Source organism: Anopheles funestus, chromosome 2RL (genome assembly GCF_943734845.2).
Source record: "Anopheles funestus chromosome 2RL, idAnoFuneDA-416_04, whole genome shotgun sequence".
NCBI classification, from domain to species: domain Eukaryota; kingdom Metazoa; phylum Arthropoda; class Insecta; order Diptera; family Culicidae; genus Anopheles; species Anopheles funestus.
The window spans coordinates 98,454,161-98,470,380 of record NC_064598.1 but is presented as its reverse complement, the minus strand read 5'-3'; the positions used below and the strand labels follow the sequence as shown (position 1 = coordinate 98,470,380).

Sequence of the window (16,220 nt, the reverse complement as noted above, 5' to 3'; positions counted from 1 at the left end):
GCTCGCTCTTGAGAGAATGAAAAAAAACCGCGTAAAAAGCCTTCGCTCTTCTCGATCAAATTCGTTCTTACATTTATGGCATGGAAAATGAAGGCATATATGAAATATTAACTGAAATAAAAACGCTTTAAAGGTTAATTGGTTCGATCGTGTGGCAATAAATAATTTATATAAGTGGTTTAGAACTCTTACTTTCCAAAAGCATCATCATTTACATCCTTAGCGATACAAAAAGCTATTGTAATCAATGAGAAACACTAAATAGTATCCATAAACGATTTTGGTTTACTAGACATCCCCGGATACAATAGCTTAACTTAATGTATTCGTCAACGACCAATAACAATCATATAACGAATATTATAGTGATCACTCGATCACCCGGTGAGTGTGATATATTTCGTACGCATATTCTAAAGTCGTTCTATAAGATCATCTGCTATATATTCTTAGAAGCCACAAATAGATTATAGAAGTGCCAACACGGCAGCAGCTCATCATTCCTGCATCATTTCCACCTTTGCCTTGAACGTTACCGAACGTTCGCCTTTCGACGTGCTGCATGACGGCTCTCGATCCGGTTGGCAGGATACGATGCAGTCCTCGTACGTCCACTTCGGGAACACACGCTTGTACAGGTACAGCAGTACCGTGTCGTGTGATTTAAGCTGACTATCGAACACACACTTCATGTGACCGTGCGTACCCAGCGATTCCTTGATGTGTCCGACACGTCCAAGCTTGGTGCGCAACTTGCACGGCTTAAAGTACGCAATATCCTCGGGATTGAAGAACATGAACCGGATGATTGCCGATTCGCGATTAATCTTGAACGGATGACCGCTAAGCACCGCCCGCTTCAGTACGACGCGGTCCGGATTGCACGACAGCAGACTGCCAGACGCGACCATCGACAGTGATGTGTCGGGATTTTCCCGGAAGCAAACGATCGGTGAAGGAGGGAACTGGATCGGGGCGAAGAATGTCGCAACGACCGTCATGCCGGGACGGAAGTATCGCTCGTACTTGTGCTTATCGCCGTTCGTATGCTGGCTGTAGATGGGATTTACAATGAACCGTCTGTAGCCGCACTGCACTATCAAGCGCTCTTTCGATTTGATCGGAATCGTGGAGTTTTGCGTTCGCTTCAGGCACACGTTCATGACCGACATCTGGTGCTCGTAGGACAGTATACCGTAAACGATCAAACGTTCACCGTTGCCGGTGGACAGAAACGCGCTCCATACATTCTGCGGCACATTCTTCACGTGCAACTGAACGTACCAACCGGGCATGGCCACATCGTCGCCCTCCTTTTGCTGCGCTTCCCGCACAATGCGTCGTTTCGTGTGATCAAAGTTCTTAAATTGGTACACGCGCGCATATTCGAATGGAAGATTTTCCTTTACATCCCACGGTGACGAACGGAACGATTCGAGGCCACGGTATTTTACGAAACGTTCCCGTGCTGGTTTATCGGCTGGTGTGTCTATTTCATCCGGGAATATTTCATCTACTTTTGCCGCTTGAATCTTAGCCAGTGTGATACGTTCTTCCTCCATGTCTATTTCCTTATCGTACCGGTCTGCACTGACCGGACCTTCGTCCGAAACGCTTATCTGATCGAACTGAATGCTTTCATCATCGCTTTCACCACCATCGGCTACCTTGCTTTCGTTGTCCGATTCACAGGACATGTACTGTCCATCATCATCATCATCATCATCGTCCTCATCTTCATCCTCTTCGACAATGTCCGGAATCCATGATGCTTGATAGTCGCTCATACCTTTCGGGACACGTTTTATGATCTTCTTTTTATTTTCTAAAAATAAATTAAACGTGCTACAAAATAAACCTTCTCCTATGAGGAATGAATGTCAACCAACGCACTTACCATCACGCGATGCCGCTATTTCATCCTCCGTCGGCCACGTTTGTTCGGCGTCCATCTCATCTGGTATGTTTTCACGCTGCAAAGTAGTCTGCAGTTCCGGATCGGCCACTATTGGCGCTCTTTCCTCCGCACAAGACATTTCCCCATCGTCCAGCCTGCGCATCTTGTACGGATCGGTCGGTGACGTTATTTGTTGCAATTGAAAATCACCCAGCCCGGGTATGTGTACCAGCTGGTTCACAGAGAGAGGAACGCCTCGTATAAATCCAGTCACTTTCAACGTTCCCATAGGTTGATTTTGTCCAGCATCGGGCGGATTCGCCACATATTCAACCTTCTCACCCAGCATATGCGGTCGATTGGAACGATTATGCATCACTCTACGCTTCTGGCCACCGATACGACGCAGCAGATTTAACCCATCGGTTAGCTTTTCGAGCTCCATCAGCTTTTCGTCCGGAAGAACGCCAGAAACCACTTTCTGTATGCTTGCCTTCGTCTGTGTGCGCTTTTTCGGGTTTATCGATTGCATATCCATCAAACACACCATCGGTGTTGGGAGACCTTGCGTTAGCGCCATGTTAAGCACTTTCGCACCAAATTTATCGATCATCTCATCCGCATCACCTGCTACGGCTGTGAGCAGCAGTACGACCGAATCGCACACTTTCAGTGTATCCAGCACATTCAACTCACGCCCATGCCCAATCTCGGGCACAACGAACGAAAACCGTTGACGAAAGCGCGGCACACTGAAACAAGAGTAAAAAAAGCACAATATGAACCTTACAATTGTCTTTACGCTTTTCCAACTCCGTGGTCATACTTCATGTAACGGATGCGTTCGGACACCTTCGTGACGGTAGCCTCCGGATCACAGCCCTGGATAAAAGCCAGAGCCGAGTTAGGATCGATCATTTCGTTCAGGGGCAACACGCAGGTCAGGAAAGGAGCCGTCAGGGCACCGCCAATTGCTCGTTTCAGTGCAATCGCTTCCTGGCGCTTGTTTTTGCGAAGTTGAACAGCCTGCTGACGACGTTCATCGCGAGATTGCTGACGGTTTGGCCGACGGGTGATTGTTTTAAGGTTCACTTTGCCTACCAAGATGGGAATTACATTCGTTAGAGCATGATCCAATGGTGGACGATTCAACCATTGCTGCTTACCTTTCGTTAGGCGTTCCAACTCGCGCTTAGAAGTATGTTTTCCATGTTTGTGTGATTTGTTGGTCTGCTTTAATGCACCGGGACGATGAATCGTTTCAATCGCCATCGTTTTCGAATATTTTCACTGGGAAATGTACGCTTTTCCAGGGATGATGTGGAAAATTCCGGCACTACTCACGTTGGCACATGTTTTCGACTGAGCCGAAAATCAACAAGAAGAGTGAGGTTAGGAGTTTTGTTATGATTTTACCTGCCTACTGCTGTCAAATGCACGGTGTGAATGAATCCGGCTCTCGACGGTTGAACAAAATTGGCCAAGAAACTCAACCAGCTTGGATGTCTTCTGAATTAATAAACCTTTTTTAGGTTTATGATTGAATCATTCTTTTACTTTTAAGTTTAATGATCTTTGTTTTCTTCAAATCCAATTAACCCTTGAGGAATATTTGCACGTGCAAGTTTTGCCTTTTCTTGTCAGGTCATGAAGCTTTCAAATGTCATCCTTCCGTCATATTATTGCCGACGATTGATAATCAAAATTGCAGAAAAGCCCGATCTCTCCCAACTCCGTAAACCGCTTAAATCATCCGAAAAACAGTCCATAAAATGATACGTTCCAGTGCGTTTATCAGTCGATTACCCTTACGTGGAATTGCGGCAGCTACCCTGAACAGCAATGGGGTGAGTATCGATCTTGTCGGCTGCTAGATGAAACCATTCCTGAAATCATGTAATCTCGTTCTAGGCGCTGTTGCAATCGCCACCCAGCTTAGCAGCATTGCAAACAACACAGGTCCGCTACCGATCGACACCGATCAACACGGTGATAATGTTTGTGCCACAGCAAGAGGTAAAAAAACTGGACTATTGTGAAACTTTTCTGGATCTTTCCTATATACTGACTGGTGCCTTCTATCTTTTCGCGTAGGCTTGGATTGTTGAGCGGATGGGTAAATTCCATCGCATCCTTGAACCGGGCCTGAACGTATTACTGCCCGTCGTTGACCGTGTCAAATATGTACAAAGTCTAAAGGAAATAGCGATAGACGTGCCGAAGCAATCGGCCATCACTTCCGATAACGTAACGCTCAGTATCGACGGTGTGCTGTATCTACGCATTCTCGACCCATACCTCGCGTCATACGGCGTGGAAGATCCAGAGTTCGCCATTACCCAGCTCGCCCAAACAACGATGCGATCCGAGCTGGGCAAGATGTCACTCGATAAAGTATTCCGAGAGCGAGAGTCACTTAACATTAGCATCGTGGAATCGATCAATAAGGCAAGTGAAGCTTGGGGCATCTCTTGTCTGCGATACGAGATCCGTGACATCAAGCTGCCGAGCCGTGTACATGAAGCGATGCAGATGCAGGTAGAAGCGGAACGACGGAAACGAGCCGCCATTCTCGAATCGGAAGGTGTGCGTGCGGCAGATATTAACGTTGCGGAGGGTAAGCGACAATCCCGTATTCTTGCATCCGAGGCGCAAAAGCAGGAAGAAATCAATCGAGCGAACGGTGAAGCGGCGGCCATCATGGCACTAGCAGATGCACGTGCAAAAAGTCTTAAAATCGTTGCCCAGTCCCTTTCGAACGAACATGGCCGCAGTGCGGCTTCGCTTAGTGTGGCAGAGAAGTACGTGGTGGCATTTGAGAAACTGGCCAAACAAAACAACACTCTCATCGTTCCGTCGACCGCATCCGATGTGACCTCGATGGTGGCGCAGGCACTGCAGATCTACAACAATCTCTCAAATACCTCAGCCATTTCCCGAGTATCCTCCTCTTCGGCGGGTGGGGATCAGCAGCGCCGGAATGCGGACGACGTACTGGGGACGCTGAGTGAAACTAGTTCGAAACTTGATGCCACACTGACACCACTGGACAGCCATCATCAGGGGGACAGCATGGGGGGATCGTCGTCGAAATAAATAAAAATCGTTACAACCGTAGAAATCGTATGCATTATTAAACGTCTTATCGCTGAAGAACACAATGCAATGGCACATTTGCTTACTTAGTGGAAGAAATAAGGAATTTGTACTCATTGAACTTATTCTGCTGCAAAGTCGAGAATTATAAAAGTAGAGCCTAAGGTACAAACCAGTGATCATGACTATTGTTATTGTAAATAAATATTTTGATCGCGTGAAGAACCCATTAAAATAAACCAAAATCATTGCATGATGAGCTCAAACTAATATTGCGGTACATATGTTATCATTATTTGGTGAAGAATGTAAAAGATCAATGCCTCCAAAAATCAACGAAGCTTCAACTTGAAACTATGAAATCCTTAAACGTACGTCATATTTACCTTGCCCCACACGAATCAACTATTAAATGTTCTCAATATGATGAATCATATTTAAATAACGAATTAGACAGGGGACTACTATTTGTAAAAAAAAATATTTATTGAAATGTAAATAGACGACATAATTTAAATATTGTATATTACTCTCCCATCTCCTTTTCTGGAAAGTTTGCAAAATCAGTTAATACCTGTAATATGAAGAAAAAGAAAAAAAATTAAAACCAGTTCTTTGATAAAACATTAATTGTATTTTATCGTCAAGAGCCGGTAAAAGAACAAAAAAAAATCAGCTTTCACGTATCGGTCACTGAAGTGATGCGTACAGGTCCGTGATAAATCATCATTTAACAAAAACTAATGTGCTTCGCATTCTATAAAAACACGGTGCAAAACTAACTTACCTAAAGAGTTGAAAATATTTCGCTCTTTTGTTGCATAGATGATTCGTCACCAAGATAAGCGAACATCAGTGTAAAAATAGTACATGTAGCACGAGATTCTGAAATGAAAATGTGTTTTAAAAAAGTGCAACTTTAATAAAAATTCTCGAACGTTTATTTGAAGACGCTACATAAGATTCTTTTTAACATAAACTTAAATTGGGTCTTTTACTTGATTCTTTACTGTGAGATTATAAAATCCATCTAATTTCCGAAAATCAAATAAATATGAATCTTCCTTTTTGGTGTGGTGTGTCCTCATTAATGGCTACGAATTTAGTTAAAGACCTAATTAAATTTGTCAAAAATAATTTTGATCAGCTTTCACGTATCGGTCACTGGAGTGATGCGTACAGGTCCGTGATAAATCATCATTTAACAAAAACTAATGTGCTTCGCATTCTATAAAAACACGGTGCAAAACTAACTTACCTAAAGAGTTGAAAATATTTCGCTCTTTTGTTGCATAGATGATTCGTCACCAAGATAAGCGAACATCAGTGTAAAAATAGTACATGTAGCACGAGATTCTGAAATGAAAATGTGTTTTAAAAAAGTGCAACTTTAATAAAAATTCTCGAACGTTTATTTGAAGGCGCTATATAAGATTCTTTTTAACATAAACTTAAATTGGGTCTTTTACTTGATTCTTTACTGTGAGATTATAAAATCCATCTAATTTCCGAAAATCAAATAAAAATTAATCTTCCTTTTTGGTGTGGTGTGTCCTCATTAATGGCTACGAATTTAGTTAAAGACCTAATTAAATTTGTCAAAAATAATTTTGATCAGCTTTCACGTATCGATCACTAAAGTAATGCGTACAGGTCCATGAAAAATCATCACGAGAAAGAAACTAAAATCGGCTATGGGTAAATAAACTATTTTAAGAGAAAACTTACCTTTAAAAAGGAACGTAAAACGGTGCTTCAAAACCAGGAATTATTATCTGCATCTGTAAATATAATCAAAATCAAATCAAGTTAGATATGCTTGGTTCGGGACGAATCGTTTCGTACTCAGACGTGCATGCTTTAAGGCATTCAGTCCTGTTGAGCTTGATAATTTTACAATCATTGAGTCATTAAAAAAAGTTGTATCATCATTTGCATTAGAAGCTTAGATTACACTGCGCTTAATGCTTACCTCATTTATTGAATTCATTTTGGTGACACCGATTGTTGGTGCTGATGATAAGATGTTTATTTTTTATGTCTGCAATCGAAACGAAAGAAAAATACAATTAAATCAACGAACATGGAGTACCGCGACATTGAATTTTAATATGGTGTTGCTATCAGTCCTGTTGAGCTTGATAATTTTACAATCATTGAATCATTAAAATAGATTTTAATCATCACAAAAGTTGTGCCTAGCTGCTTAAATATTTTAATTGCATACTTTAAAACAATTACCTCATGATCCTTGTAGAAGAAAACAGATGTTTTCGTCATCACATCAATGGAAAAATATCTGTAAAATGAGACCAAAAAATGTGTCAGCAAACTTGAATTTACGAAATTTAGTATTTAGTATGTGTTGCATCGAGAGTATAACGTGAAATGGAAAAATAACAATCGATACTTACCAATCGGGTATTGTTAGTGCTTCTGCCTTTGATGAACTCCCTTAGTTGATTGCGTGTTGTTTGATGGCGGGCATCTTGTGATGGATCCTGCTACAAGTTCATACGAGAGAACTTTCTGATCATTCAGCTATCCAGTTGCTATCTGTAAAACGAAATGTATTGCGCTTTTCCAAGCACTAAAACCATCTATTTCCCTTGTTTCTCTTTAAACCACATCCACCACACCGCAACCAGACGTGGTGGAAAAAGAAGATCAGATCAGTTGTGTTCTCTTCTGTTTTTGTTCATTATTGATAGAAAACGAAAATATGAAAAGAGCATTAAAAATGGGGATAGACACACAACATACCAAAAACCCAACAATGTTGCCGTTGTTGTGGTTTGTTGTGCATGTGTGTTCGCCCGTATTATTCCTGACGAAAAAATCGTAATATAAATTAGGTAAAAAAAAGCAAGCAATAATTTTATGCGACGTTAGCCCCGCCGTTCGTAACACAGCGGCGTCAAATTCTTCTCTATTTGCTGTTATAATGTGTTTCCAACTTAGCCATCATCGCCAGAAGAAGAAATCTAATGTAACCGCATTATTTTCTTCTATATCGTCATCCTTATTATTGTTAAATCAACACACTTCGTCGCCGGATCTTCCGTCCAATGTAATCTTCCGTCCAATAAAAAAAAATCAAATCTTCATGCCCGCCGTACTGAGCGCGTGTGAGTGCCTGATTCGCTTTTGTGTAAATAAATTTATGTCGCTGCTGTCGTTGCGCTGCTGTGCCGCTGCTGTTATGCCGCACAGCTGGTTTCGATTTTATAAATGTACTTGGTAAATAATATATGTGTGGGGTGTTGTTGCTGCTGCTGCTGCTGTTGCTGCTTCTGTCGAAGCGCTTACAGTTTGTCCAAGTACTGGGATAGATCTGGTAGACCCTCCTTCAGACCCTTACGCTTACGGATATCTTGGACAATCTGGAAAGGTTTGGTGGAGGCATCGGTTGGGTCCCCTGGGAAGATCTGCCAGTGATCGAACACGCACTGCGGGAATGCCTGTCCACCGGTGTTGGATCTGTTTGGAAAATAAAAAGAACGAACACAACCAACAATTGATAACATTTCAAAGATGCTCCTCGTACACTTCTCCAAAGTACACAAAGAGTACGTGTTGAGGCTTTGTGTTGCAGAGACAGGTATTGCATTTCCAGTGTGATCAGACAATGCAATGTTTAAATGCAACTGAACAGTGTTCATTTTTCTTGCACGATCCACCGTAGATTACACGTTGGGAAAAAGTCGGCGTAATCAAATTGAAAGGCGAAGTGGACCATGCATATTTATATATCGTAGCATTAGTTAATTAATCAACAAAAAAACTTACCGCAGATCGGCGGTGAAACCGAACGACTCGTTGACGGGCAGGTAAGCCTTGACGACGAACATGGGGGTACCGGCAACTTGCGAATCCTCGAAGACGTGACCACGACGTCTGTTCAGCACACCGTAGATACCACCGACGGCATTTTCCGGACACTGGATCTCACACAGGTAGACCGGCTCCATGATGCGGGGCGAAGCCGTGATGTACGAAGCGTACAGCACACGACGAGCGGTCGGAATGATCTGACCACCTCCACGATGGATAGCGTCAGCGTGTAGTGCCACATCGTAGATGTTGAAACGCACGCCTGTCAGAACCAATGCAACAAGAAGTTAACAAATGGTGTTGATGGTACCAGAAAAACATCTGACCGTTACTCACCTCGCATGTTCTCCTCAGCAAGGACACCTTCCTTGGACGCCCACTGGAAACCAGCGACTACGGAATCCTTGATTTCGTTCAGGTACTGCACACCCTTCGTGCAGTCGACGACGATGTTCGGACCAGTACCGTCCGGACCGAAGCACCAGATCTTACGGGCTTCCGTCACGTCATAATCGTACTTCTCAGACAGGTAACGGGCACGCTGCTTGAACTCATCACGAGCGTTCACATCACCATTGTCAATGTCATCGGGCAAACCATCCGGCATCGGTACGGCCTTCATGAACAGACGGTTGTGCTTATTCGGCGACTTGGATAGACACATCTGATCCGACTCGTCCGAAACCGTCTCACGGTACGACACAACCGGGTCCGACTTCTTCAGCGGAATGCAAGCGTGATCCTCCTCCAGATCCTTGAGGCAGATTTCCAGATGCAACTCACCGGCACCGGCAATGATGTGCTCGCCCGACTCCTCAATGATACACTGCACCATAGGATCGGACTTGGCCAAACGCTTCAGACCCTCGACCAGCTTGGGCAGATCAGCCGGATTCTTCGGCTCGACGGCAACACGCACGACCGGCGACACAGAGAACTTCATCACCTTCATGTTGTGGGCATCCTTGAACGTCGAAATCGTACCGGTCTTCACGAGGAACTGATCGACACCAACCAGACCGCAAATGTTACCGCACGGCACATCCTCAATGGCCTCGACGTAACGGCCCATCATCAGAATCGTACGCTGAATGGCCTTCTCGTACAGATCCTCCTTCTTGCCCGGGGTGAAGTTCGGGCCCATGATACGGCACTTCTGGCCAGTGGCAACCTTACCGGAGAACACACGACCGAAAGCGTAGAAACGACCCTTGTCCGAGGTCGGCACCATCTTCGACACGTACATCATCAGCGGACCCTCCGGGTCGCAGGTCTTCACGGCAACGGCGGCTTCATCATCGTGCGGACCCTCGTACAGCATCTCCATACGGTACTTCTGGGCGACGACCGGCGACGGCAGATGGATGGCAATCATCTGAAGCAGAGCTTCGCCAGCAGGCAGCCACGAACGCATGACCACCTTCAGCAGATTCTTACCGTCCTTATCCTTGTCCTCGTGCTTGAGCGTCACCTTAATCTTCTCGAGCAGCTTCGGAATCTCGTCGTTCTTGTAGTTCATGATCGCATCGAACACCTTGTAGATCGGGTCAAGAATGTACATCACGAACGAGCGCTTGTTGTCCTCGTCCTTCGTCTTGGCCCACTTCTTCGTCTTCGAGTTGAAGAAGTTCTCACCCCACAGACGGTTCATCAGCTTCACCACGTCGATCTTAAACATGGTCGAGTACATCTCGGCGAACTGCTTGAGCGTGAACGCCCAGCCGTGCAGTCCCGAACCGAAACCGACCGAACCACGGGACGGATCAATACGCACCTCACCCATCGGACCACCGTCATCATTGTACGTGGCGATGATGACGTTCACGTTCTCCACGATACGCTGGAAGGTCTGGTACAGATCCTCAGCGTCGAGCTGCAGCTCCAGCAGCGCACGGTCCATCTTGTTCATGAACAGAACCGGCTTGATACGTTCGGCAATTGCCTGACGCAGCACCGTCTCCGTCTGGACGCACACACCGGACACGCAGTCCACCACTACCAGCGCACCGTCCGTCACACGCAGCGCAGCCGTCACTTCCGACGAGAAATCGACGTGTCCGGGTGAATCGATCAGATTGATCAAGAAACCCTTGCAGTCCTTGTCGCGCTGGTCCGGGTTCGTGATGAACACCAGATCCTTTTCATCCAGTTCGAAGTACATGGAGATGGCGCTACGGAACAGAACCATACATTTAAGTGATACGTTCCCTTCGTGCGTTCGAAAAATACATCGTTTCGGTAGTATCTATACTTACGTCGACTTGATGGTAATACAACGCTCCTGCTCGTCCTTGCGGGTATCGGTGAAACGGGTTTCACCTGCCTTGGCACCGGCGATAATACCGGCTTTCGACACCAGCGAGTCGGTCAGGGTGGACTTGCCGTGATCGACGTGGGCAATGACGGACATGTTGCGGATATTCCGCTTCTTGTCCATCATGGCACGGATTTCGTCAACGGTAAAGTTAACCTAGGTAGACAAAATGAAACACAAATAATTAAAAGTTAAATATGACAATATTTACGAAAATAAACACGAGCAGCAACTCTGTCATGTTGGAAATGCGCTACAGCATATTTCACGGTGGCATAGGTCGACGCGCGTAGGAGGGTAAAACAAAGAAAATCAATTCTCAGCCATCTCACACACAATCAACCGAACCATTCATTCATTATGTGCACCATGTTATTTCCTCCCTCCCAGATAGTGACGCAGCTGTATAGCCAAAAGGACGAAAAGCGCACTGCATGCATGTGCTGCACCGCATCACAGGCGCTGCCTACGGTAAAACGCTGGCTTGTACACGTCACGTACTCTCTCACACCGCCCGCCATCACACCAATCCCTCACGTTATCTCATGCAATGAAGGTGGAATCCATCTTTGATCGTAGCGAGAACTATTTCACAATCAGCTGTAAACCTGCCGATGACTACCATGCCGATGTGTGCCCTGCCTCGGATTAATTTTGTCGACGAAGCAGCTATCTCTCATCGCCATTGGCGTGTGTCTGCTTGCTGGTGCAGCTGCATTTTTACATTCTCTCTACTTGCGCTGCACGTCATCATGGCAGGCCGGGAGTGAATGGTGTAAAACACCATGTAATATGTGCGATGCATGCACGCGGAAACCTACCATTTTGTGACGATACTCCTTTTGTCGGTGTTAAGCTTTTTGAAGAGTGTAAAAGCAGTCCTTCGAAACTGCACTTTCTCCTAGACAACAACACAAAAACTGTTCGATAAATTCACAAAACGTGCTTTCTATCACTTTGCCCAACTTTTTATGTTGCCAACCACTCTCACTGGTCTTTCGTTTAACGTCCGCACTACGCACGAGGGATGTGTATGCAGCGCTAGATGAACCCTAGGTAGTAGCAGCAGTAGCAGCTTAGGTTCAAGTGCTCGTAGGTCCCTTAGCAAAAAAGGGCACACAAAAATTCTTTAGGAAAACCAACATTCACAACCGGAAAGAGAAAGAGATGATGCTCTAGCACACATCTTTCGAACCATGCAGTTGGCTTGCTCTAGCTCAATCATCCGACATCTTGAAACGGCGGTGTCATCGGCCGTAGGTCGGGCACCGAGCCAACGTACAGTAAGGAAATTCATCCCCACAATATTCCATGCAAATGGGCCACTAATCCACCAAAATCGATCTTATTCAGTATCCGGTACGTGGCTGGCAGCGTTTAATGTACAATTAGAACCTTTTACTTACCATCTTGCAGGATTTTCTCCGGGATCTTTACACGACACGGAAATCAACAACACGCCGACTGCGTGCACAGAAGTGAAAGAGATCGACGTTGTCAGTTTCCGGATCTACGAAGGTTCTGTTTCCTGCGAAATTGAATGACAGCTTTCACATAGTCCCCGCATGGCCATCGTTGTTGACATTGTGGAAAAAATCATTCTAAATTTATTTCGTATTCCTCTAATTTTACAGAAATCATGCGGCTTTTTTGTTTCAATTGGGTCTTTTTAAATTTAAAGAGCAATAATTTTTGTTCAAAGCCTCATTTAAATTAAAATAAACTAGACGGTTGCGAAGGCGATCGCGAAGAAAAAAGCGTAAGAACAATCCATTTGCTGTTCATACACTTTTTACCACGCAACATTTTATTAATGAACATAAATAATGTTTATGCTAATACAAAGAGTTTATATTCCAATACTCGTGGCCCTAAACCGAGTAAAATGATTGAGTAGCCGTTTGAAAATAATTTCAGTTTAAATTCTGCAACGATTTAATCTGCGGACCGGTTATTGTAAACGCTCGCATCGAAGTTGACAGTTCCCTTCCAGTTGAAGTCGGTTGACGGATTCTGTTCAAAAAAGGCGCATTCAACCGCCAAACAACGCTACAGGATAATTCCCGAAACATTCCATCAAAGAGTCCTCGAACAAACAAAGAAGCCTACAACGCTACGTGGTGTATTATTCGTGTTTTTTACGATTACCTTCAAGCTGAAGCGGCTGCTAGTGGCAAAAGCGTATCTACCAAATAGAAGCCAAAAATGAGTGTGAAAGATATTTACTATTCGGATAAATATTACGACGACGAGTACGAGTACAGGTAAGGAAGTTGGCAAGCTAGTTTCAAGGGATGCGATTACCCGGCCTTGAACATGAACTGTCTGTAGAAGCATTAGGAGCTGCTGAACCGGCATTGCTCAAACCGGGCGTCCTTGGGATGCGATGATGCTTGCTGTTGCTAACTTTGTGTCGTGCTTTCTTTCCTTTTAGACACGTAGTGCTACCTAAGGACATAGCGAAATTAGTTCCAAAAACACACCTCATGACAGAGAACGAATGGCGAGCAATCGGTGTTCAGCAATCCCGCGGCTGGGTACACTATATGATCCACCAGCCCGAACCTCACATTCTACTGTTTCGAAGGCCCATCACAAAAGCATAAACCGTTGCTCAGCGATCGATCTTCAGGACGATATGTGTCGGTACGTGCAGTGCGTGTGAGTGTTGGTGTATGCGTATCCTTCTAACAGGCCCGGAAGCACCCCTACGCGTCGTGAAGATTCTGGAAATGTTCTACGTAGCGTCGTCTTCCCGGATGTAAAATAAGCTCGTCGCGTACGTACACCTCCCAAGCGTCATTGTTGTGTTTTGTTGTGGTTCGCCCGTTCTGCTATTGCGGTCTAAAATCGCTAAGCATTTCGTTTCCCTCTCCGTCATCAACTTGCTAATGGTGATTTTTAATCCGTTTGTCGTTATTTGTCATTTAAGAAATTGTACCGGCCTTACCGGTTTGTTTGTGTGCACTGTACATCTCACCGGCTGGTGCACAATTAATCGTGTTGTATCACCAAGCGAATAAATCATCCTTACTGATTCCACTCAGCATGATGGAAAAGAAGTCTGTAAATTCACCAAGAGCAGCAAACAGTAGCAAACGTTCATATGCGTTAGGAGAATCTTAAATGAAAGTTAGATATACTTCACGCAGACAGGAAATCGCGATCTAAGAAAAAGGCGTACCATTCTCGCTACCTGGATATAATACCTCCCCAATGTATTCTCTTTCTTTTTTTTTTTGTTCTTTGATGTACAGATTTCCCTAACGAATGTATTTTGTTTTGTCTACAAAAAAAAGCGAAATGTGTGCCTTTTTCTATAAAACCACGAAATTACATTTAAGGTAAATTGTACAAATATATTTATGGCTTAAAACAAAACACGGTGTAATAGGTTTAGAGGTTTTTTTCCGAAAGAAACGCCATAACGATCAATTAAATTTCCGTTACAACAAAGGCTTCTGTATGTAACCATGGTGATGATCTCACTATACGGAATTGGATCAGTTTTCCATTTTCCGCGCAATTCTGTAATATCATCACTCACGCTATCTCTATTTTAACCGGTTCTATTTCCAGCTAAATACGGATCACCGTTCGCAATGAGTTGACAAATGGTGAAATTGATATTCATCTTCTAAATGAATAGTACGAGCGTCTAATTGCCGGGAAATGGGTGTCACATTCCATCAATTTGGACACCAACCAACCCCACCCGACGTTGGAACAGTTCGCGTACGGTATCCGTGGCAATTCTGCAATGGTTGATGCCCATTAAATATGTGTATATACCGTATGCCGTACACATGTTAATTGTTAGAATTAGTTTCGAAATTATTACCGATCGTTGTCATAGATCTGGTGAACATTCTTCTCGGTGCGTAATCAAGAATCATATATGCGGTGCGATACGCACCATCCAACGACCCCGTTATGTTAGGGGTAACCTTGGGTTTGATGAGAGATAATTGAGAGGAATGGTTTTAGCTATTTTAAAGGTTGGGATGGATTCTCCGAAATATAGCACGGATGAAGAATGTGTATATTTTTCCAAAAATGTTACAACATCTCTGAAATTGCACCTAATATAGTTACGCTGCAATGGAGTTTTTCGGAGACTGATCAGCGTCATTATGCTCACAAATTAATATTGATAGTAATCAAGTACGCGTGGGTAGCAATAAGGGTGCGAGAGTTGATCGTGCAATCGATAGCAGTCTTGTGATCGAATTGTGGACGCTTACAATCAACCATAAATTGATTTAAATGGGCGGATGTGAATCTGCAGCAATTGATCGCTAAACGTTGTGCAGCAGCTCGTAATGATCGTGTGCGTTTGGAGTAAAAGAGAAGAATGTTTATGAACCACACAACAGTAGCATTAGTTCAACGGACCACAAACCGTAATAGTATCGTGTTATTGCTATGCTTTGTGAATACATATGCATATGCTTTGTGGAGATATATGTTGACTCTTGAACAATGTAATGTGATTTTCGTTTTTTTTTTGAAGTTTTTAATAATATCATCCAGTCAAAATCAGCCGGGATATGAGCGAACGTACTAACACCACACCGGTTCACAAGCCTTTTCGGAAGTGAATGTGATTTCAAGTGTCGGATCCAATTAGAATCAAACTCTGACATAATGTGCCTATGCTTTGTGCTTATGTATATACATATACACTGTCGCATAGTAAATGATCTCTTCCTCCCTTTACCTTCCCTACCGAAGGGTGGCAACACGATCGTGTGCAGTAAAACTCACACAAACTGTTTGGAGCGCAGCAAAGAAGCATAATCAGCGGAAATCAGCTCTCGAAGTAATTGTTTTTTAGCATCACTGTACTTTTCTACCGTTACTTGCACGTTACCGTAAACACATTAAGGTAAGGGCATGTACTTCCCTCCGAGGAAAGTTAAGAAAAAAAACAACCAACTATCGATAGGCTCACATGAAGAAACACATCCCACAAAAGTGTGAAGGTGCAGTTTGTTGGTATAATTTCTGGCGCTTCAATTTCACGCTTCCACGTTGGGTGGACATGATGAGCACATGAGGCTCGGTGTACGCATTATG

The 16,220-nt window shown here is 44.0% G+C and overlaps 5 protein-coding genes across 6 annotated transcripts in view; 2 read left to right on the top strand and 3 right to left on the bottom strand.

Annotated features, from left to right (window-relative positions):
* Nucleotides 1–16,220, bottom strand: part of LOC125763523 (ankyrin repeat domain-containing protein 29) — a 356,565-nt gene that overhangs the window by 194,786 nt on the left and 145,559 nt on the right. The window lies entirely within an intron of this gene.
* Nucleotides 423–3,413, bottom strand: LOC125763405 (pre-rRNA-processing protein TSR1 homolog). The gene is made up of 4 exons (XM_049426587.1): nucleotides 3,064–3,413; nucleotides 2,724–2,994; nucleotides 1,898–2,649; nucleotides 423–1,825 (listed from the first exon to the last, which is right to left on the bottom strand). The coding sequence occupies exons 1-4, from the start codon at nucleotides 3,167–3,169 to the stop codon at nucleotides 498–500; spliced, it is 2,457 nt and encodes an 818-aa protein (XP_049282544.1). The 5' UTR covers nucleotides 3,170–3,413; the 3' UTR covers nucleotides 423–497.
* LOC125763497 (stomatin-like protein 2, mitochondrial) lies at nucleotides 3,561–5,634 on the top strand. Its single transcript, XM_049426754.1, has 3 exons — nucleotides 3,561–3,744; nucleotides 3,809–3,913; nucleotides 3,992–5,634. Exons 1-3 carry the CDS (start codon nucleotides 3,670–3,672, stop codon nucleotides 4,991–4,993), a joined length of 1,182 nt encoding a protein of 393 aa, XP_049282711.1. The 5' UTR covers nucleotides 3,561–3,669; the 3' UTR covers nucleotides 4,994–5,634.
* On the bottom strand, nucleotides 7,670–12,676 carry LOC125763403 (eukaryotic translation elongation factor 2). 2 transcript variants are annotated; one of them, XM_049426584.1, is made up of 5 exons: nucleotides 12,548–12,676; nucleotides 11,083–11,297; nucleotides 9,164–10,998; nucleotides 8,783–9,089; nucleotides 7,670–8,473 (listed from the first exon to the last, which is right to left on the bottom strand). In XM_049426584.1, the coding sequence occupies exons 1-5, from the start codon at nucleotides 12,548–12,550 to the stop codon at nucleotides 8,299–8,301; spliced, it is 2,535 nt and encodes an 844-aa protein (XP_049282541.1). In that variant the 5' UTR covers nucleotides 12,551–12,676; the 3' UTR covers nucleotides 7,670–8,298. The 2 variants fall into 2 exon arrangements, with proteins under 2 accessions (XP_049282541.1, XP_049282542.1); XM_049426585.1 differs by lacking the exon at nucleotides 12,548–12,676 and adding an exon at nucleotides 11,963–12,249.
* Nucleotides 13,014–14,524, top strand: LOC125763618 (cyclin-dependent kinases regulatory subunit). Its single transcript, XM_049426970.1, has 2 exons — nucleotides 13,014–13,405; nucleotides 13,576–14,524. The coding sequence occupies exons 1-2, from the start codon at nucleotides 13,347–13,349 to the stop codon at nucleotides 13,745–13,747; spliced, it is 231 nt and encodes a 76-aa protein (XP_049282927.1). The 5' UTR covers nucleotides 13,014–13,346; the 3' UTR covers nucleotides 13,748–14,524.